The 6,000-nt window shown below is 34.2% G+C and overlaps 1 protein-coding gene across 3 annotated transcripts in view; it reads left to right on the top strand.

Annotated features, from left to right (window-relative positions):
• The window catches only part of STAM (signal transducing adaptor molecule), a 73,233-nt gene extending 69,088 nt beyond the window's left edge, over nucleotides 1-4,145 (top strand). For all 3 annotated transcript variants that reach the window (XM_063099002.1, XM_063099003.1, XM_063099004.1), the window contains one exon: nucleotides 2,826-4,145. In XM_063099002.1, coding sequence (XP_062955072.1) covers nucleotides 2,826-3,054 — 229 coding nt within the window. In that variant the 3' untranslated portion in view covers nucleotides 3,055-4,145. The remainder of the gene's footprint in view (nucleotides 1-2,825) is intronic.
• The last annotated feature ends 1,855 nt before the right edge of the window (nucleotides 4,146-6,000 follow it).

Below are 6,000 nucleotides of genomic sequence, written 5' to 3' on the forward strand. Positions count from 1 at the left end.
TGCCCCAGGCAACTGGATGGATGGTGGAACTGTAAATTAAGATAAGGAATATAGTATAAAGTGAGAATGATTATAATAATAGCTTATATTTATGTGTTGTTTAATAAGTGTGCTATATGCTTTATACATGTTAACTTATTTATTCCTAATAATTACCTATGAAGTAGACATACTTTTATCCTTATTGTATAGGTGGGGGAACTGAGACATGAAGAGAGGACTAAGGTCCCACTTAGCTAAGATTCATAACCAGGCATTCCGGCTCCAGAGCTCACTAGCACATAATCTCCACACTATGCTATAGTAGTATTGTGGCCCATATTGTAAAATAATAGGATGAAATTTGACTTTTTATAATACAACTTTATGCAGTTGACTCTCTGTATCCATGGGTTCCACATCCATGGATCAACCAACCAAAGACTGAAAATATTTGAAAAAAATTGCGCCTGTACTGAACATGTACAGACTTTTTTTTCCTTGTCATCATTCCCTAAATAATACAGCATATCAATGATTTACATAGCATTTACATTGTATTAGGCATCATAAGTAATCTAGAGATGATTTAAAGTATACGGGAGGATGTGCGTAGGTTATATGCAAGTATTACACATCATTTTTTACCAAGGACTTGAGCATCTGAGCATTTTGGTATCATGGGAGGCCCTGGAACTAATCCCCCGTGGATATTGAGGGACAACTGTATTTTACTATGCAACACATAGGGAATGATAGTGGGTGATGCCTTAGTTAAATCATATTTGTTGGTGGAATGTAGCATTAAATTACCATCTCTTAAAATAATGAAATTACCATCTAATAATTTCTAATATTAGATGAATAATAATAATTCATCTAATAATGAATTTAATTTGTGCAAAGTAAAGAGCATTGAATTTCCCAACAATAGACTGATAAGCAATTTAGCAGCTAGAGAAAAGTTAAGAAATAAATATATAGGCAGTATTTTAAAAATTTGGGCAATAGCCCAATTCTGTAGCTTGTTTTACATTTTTAATACCAATGTAGGGGAAATTCTCAATGTTAATGCATCCTAGTATTTCTCTTTACATAGCTAACCTAATGTCTTACACATAGTAAAACTCATAAATCAGGTTGGGAATAGGAAGAAAGTAAGTAAACACAGTGAATAAAAACTCTTCAAAGGAATTTTTTTTTTTAAATGAGTAGAAACAGTGCACAAGTGGAGAGGCCTTAGGTGGGAGCACTGACAGCTAATCAGTTGGAGGAAGAGGGAAGGCAGAATATATGAATGGGTGTAGGTACAGATAGTCAGTAATTGCGGGGCTCTTAATAGTACATGCTCTGTATTTTCAGGGAAATAGGGAAATGAGATTATCAGACTTTCATCTCCATTAGTTTACTAGAACTGTTCTTGTCAAAGACACTGGTGATTTCCATATTGCCAGATGCCGCGGTCGATTGTCAATTCTCCTCCTACTCCATTGCACAGTTCATCATTCCCTTCTCTTTTTGGAAATACTTCATTTACATGGCCATGACCACCTTCTACCTCACTGCCACTCTTTCTCAGTCTCCTTTGCCTAGTGTCTCTTTATCTTCCTGACATCAAGGTCTAGGGCTCAGTACATGGACTGCTTTTTCCTTCTGTTTGCAGTCACTTCCTAGGGGATCTCATGCAGCCCCATGATTCTGAACGTGGTGCACATGCTGACTCCCAAATGTAGATTTCTACTCCTAACCTCCCCACTGAATTACACACTTGAATAGCTGGTTGCATACACATTATCTTTTCTTGTTTATCTTCTAGACATCTCACTCGACATGTTCAGAGCCATACTTGTATCTTCCCCATCTCCCTTTTTCCCCAGTCTACTTTGGTTCTGTCTGTAGTAGTCTCCTTTTCAGTGAATGGCCACTCTACCAGTTAACTTCTGCCAGTTATTCAGTTCTAAACCTCAGATATTCTTGACTGCTTCATTCATTATCACATTTTGATGGCACTACCTTCAAAATATGTATCTAGAATCTGACTCTTTCTCCCATCTCCATCATGACCACCATGGCTCTGACCATCTGTCAGCTTTCTCTTGGATGATTGTAATAGCCTCTAGTCAGGTATCCTTGCTTCTATCCTTGTCCCAGAGAGAGCCTGTTAAAATACTAAGTCGAATCACATGACCTTTCTGCTCAAAAGCAACCAGTGTCTTTCCATCTCACTTACATTAGAAGCCAAAGAATCCTTTTTATGGTCTTCAAGGCACCCCCACCCCCCTTCCCCAGAGCCACCACATTATCTTGCTCCACTGTCCCCTCTGCTCACTCTGCTGCTGACTCCATGGCCTCCCTGCTGTTTCTTGAACATGCCTGGCATTTTCTCTACTCAAAGTTTTCTTTCTCTTTGTCTGAAATGCACTTTTCTTAGGTAAATGCTCACTCCCTCACTTTTTTCAGGTCTCTGCTAAATGTTGCCTTGTCTGAGAGTCCTTCTCCTATCACCCTGTATAAACTAGAATCCCTTGCCTCAGGTGCTCTTCATCCTAGAAAGCCGGCTTTGTTTTTCTTCATAGCTATTATAAACCACTGGACATATGATAAGTTTATTATCCTTTTTCTCCTACTAGGATGTAAGCTCCATGATGATATGGACTGATATTTCTCTTTCTTTATGATATCCTGATGCCTAAAATAAAAATGTTTGGCATCTTATAGGTATTTAATAAAGATTTGTTGAATGAATTGAATATATGAATGAATGTTTAATAAATAAGTTCCTCTTTATCTGTAAATGGCTGTATAATTCAATATTTATCTAATTGAGTGTTTTACTCCCTCCACAGCACAATGGTCAGTTCTGTTCAAGGAAATACATATCCGAACCAGGCTTCAGTATATAGTCCTCCTCCTGCTGCTGCTGCAACTGCTGATGTCACTATGTACCAGAATGCAGGAACTAATATGTCCCCGGTGCCAAACTATAATTTAACATCATCAACCCTGCCTCAGCCAGGAGGCAGTCAACAGCCACCTCAGCCACAACAACCATATTCTCAGAAGGCTCTGCTATAGGACCTGGTATTCCTCTTTGTGACAAGTATCTGCTAAATGCCGCTGACAACGTTATGAGATTTGTTAGTATCTTAAGATTTGTTTATCCTCAGCTTATAGGAATCTATCTTGGTCAACAAGTTCAAATATTCAAGAAGGTAGAACTCTTCAATTTCCACTGACTTTTTAGAGGTTCTCCCCCCTGCCCAGCCCCCCAGAGGAATGAAACTACTTATAACATTTAATTCCTTTCATAATATGAAAGAATTGATACAAGATTATTTGTCTCATAAAATTACCTGGTCTGCAAAAAGTCAAACTTACAACAACTGTTGTGGCAAATGTTATGTACATATATTGATATGTAACTTCATTAGTGGCCATTTTGAATCACAGTGATGATCATGTGAATATATTTAACACTGTGTTAAATTAATTTACATATCTATTTAATTTTAATCACGAACGACTACCATGTTTCGTAATGTTTTGTGTAAATTTAAGATAATTACACTGTCGTTTCAAACTGCAGGAGAACAGAGTTGTAGCACATTTACGTGAAGGCATTGTGTTGTCCATGTTTCAGTTTCTCACTAAACTGAACTTTCCTTTTACTGATAGCGAGCTGAACATATATAATGTCTTTCTGTAGCCTCTGCATACTACTAGATGTCATCACACCAGCGTACAGTAGCTAAATTTTTGGTGCAGTTATATAGCAAATGATGACATTCCCTTTTAAACTTTTACATTTTGGCATGATATTTCAATATATTGTGGGACCATGAGACAAAATTAAGTAGGATCACATTCTTATATATCTTATTTTTAAAGAAATAATGTTGATTTACTTTTTCCTAGTTGAAGATAGCAATTAGGTTTGTAAGCTGTATACTTTGTTTATTGGTGACAGTGAAACCAAAGATAGAGGCAATGGATAGAAATTTTTAAACTGGAAAGAAAACACGAATTACACTACGTTTTCAAAGTCTGTTGTAATTATTTAGGATATAAACAAAACTTGATTCATCTGTCTTATCCGACTACTAGTCTTTTAAATATGTCATTAACACATTGTATCCTTTAATTCTTCATTAAAATGAATATAAGTAGATGTTTCAAAGTAATTTATATTCCTGGCTTTGCTTAACAGTTCATATATTTATTGTTTTAAACTGGACTTATCTTTTAAACTGGATTTTTGGCCTGCTCTCTCTGTCTTTAAAAGTTCTAATGGAATCATTTTGGATTCCTAGACATAGTTTTTTTTTTTTTTTTTTTTTTTTCAGGAGTATTTTTGAATGAATGCTTTTCTTTTAATCCATACGAGAAAGTTTTCCACTGACATTTTAATCTTAAATATTTATAATTTCCTTGTGCTATACTATTATTTTAACACTATTATTTAAACAACTGAAAAGTTGAGTTGGATATCATATTTATTGAATTGATTTAACAGATTTCATACTGTAAATGAAAATTTGATTTGTATTTTCTAAAGCTACTGTAATCAGGTAGCTTGTTTGTTTCCTTTTTCACAAATGATTCCTTCTTTGGCATGTAATCTTAATGTTGACTAATTTCACAGGTTTATATTTAAAGTACCATCTTCAAATTAAGTGTTTTAGTCTAGGGTTGTTTTTCTGAGTGTAGAGTGTGTTACCCTCAAATGGTAATTCTAAAATTTGAATTCAAACCTCGCATTTTAAATATTTTAAATAAGTTACTTTTTGATAAACATGTCAAGCAGATTATAATCTTTTTTGTTCCAATTTGAATATTGTAATTTAACTGATATACTTTTCCACAAGTCATATTACATTTTCCTCTTTATCTTTGATAAATTTCTTGTTTACCAGTGATAAATCTGTCATCTTCCCATTTTAAATTTGATGTCCTTCATGCTGTAAAATCAGTGACATATTCTGTAGTATACTTTATGCCCTATAAAAGTCAAAGAATGGAAAATTGAAAAGAACAATTACCCTTATTTCATGTATATACTTTTCTTTACCTGTTAGATTATTAGGCTTATAAAGGTTTAAATGATGAGTACTTCATACTGATACTATATTAGTTTATGCCTTTTACTTAATTAAGAATGAAAATACCAGGTGGAAAAGTTACAATGAAAATTAAGCTTTTCTGCCTTCCAAATATCCTGGCAAGAGTGGAAATTGGAAGGGCACAGTTAGGATCAGAAATAATTTTGTTCTGAAACCTGTGGGTGTTGTACTGTCAAGAGATCTTTCATTAATAGCTGTCTTTATTTTGAAGGAGCAGAATTTTTTTATAAAATGAACTAACTACAATGTAAACTTCTATAAAGGAAATTTTATTTCTCAGTTTATTTCTTTTACAAAGTTTGAGGTGTGTTTCCATGAAACAGTGACATCTAAATGGAACAAATTCAGTCCAGTTACTATCAATCAAACATAAATAACTGACAGAGTCCATGGCCAATTGGATGTTCCCTAAATCTAATCTACTAAGGGTAATCTGCAGTATGTACTTATTGTGATTTAACAGTCTTTTCTAAACCTAGTGTTCTCTTTCACTGTTACCTGTGTCCCCTATTCAGTGAGGGACCTTTTTAATGTGCCTAGAGGTTCCCCTTCTTCTATTAAAAACTTCTGGAACTTTGTTTCTATACCTCTTAGTTTCTGTATTTAAAATGCCTAGTAGATCAGTGCCATTCTTTTCTGATAGATACAGCTTTTATATATGGCATGTATAATTCAGCTTGAAAATATCTTCTGTTCAAAGCTTCAAGTTTATATGAGACAAGTTAGAGCCCTACATGATAAACTATGTAACTGTAAAAATTACAGAAATTATTTTCCAAAATGAGGTTTAATTGGTCAAATATTTATCTTAACATACATGAAAATTACTTTTTCTCATTTATTTCCTTGGTTTACCTATCAGTTATACTAATAATTATAACTTGCTTCCTATTATGTCACT

The sequence above is a fragment of the Cynocephalus volans genome, chromosome 6, assembly GCF_027409185.1.
Source record: "Cynocephalus volans isolate mCynVol1 chromosome 6, mCynVol1.pri, whole genome shotgun sequence".
Taxonomy (NCBI): Eukaryota; Metazoa; Chordata; class Mammalia; order Dermoptera; family Cynocephalidae; genus Cynocephalus; species Cynocephalus volans.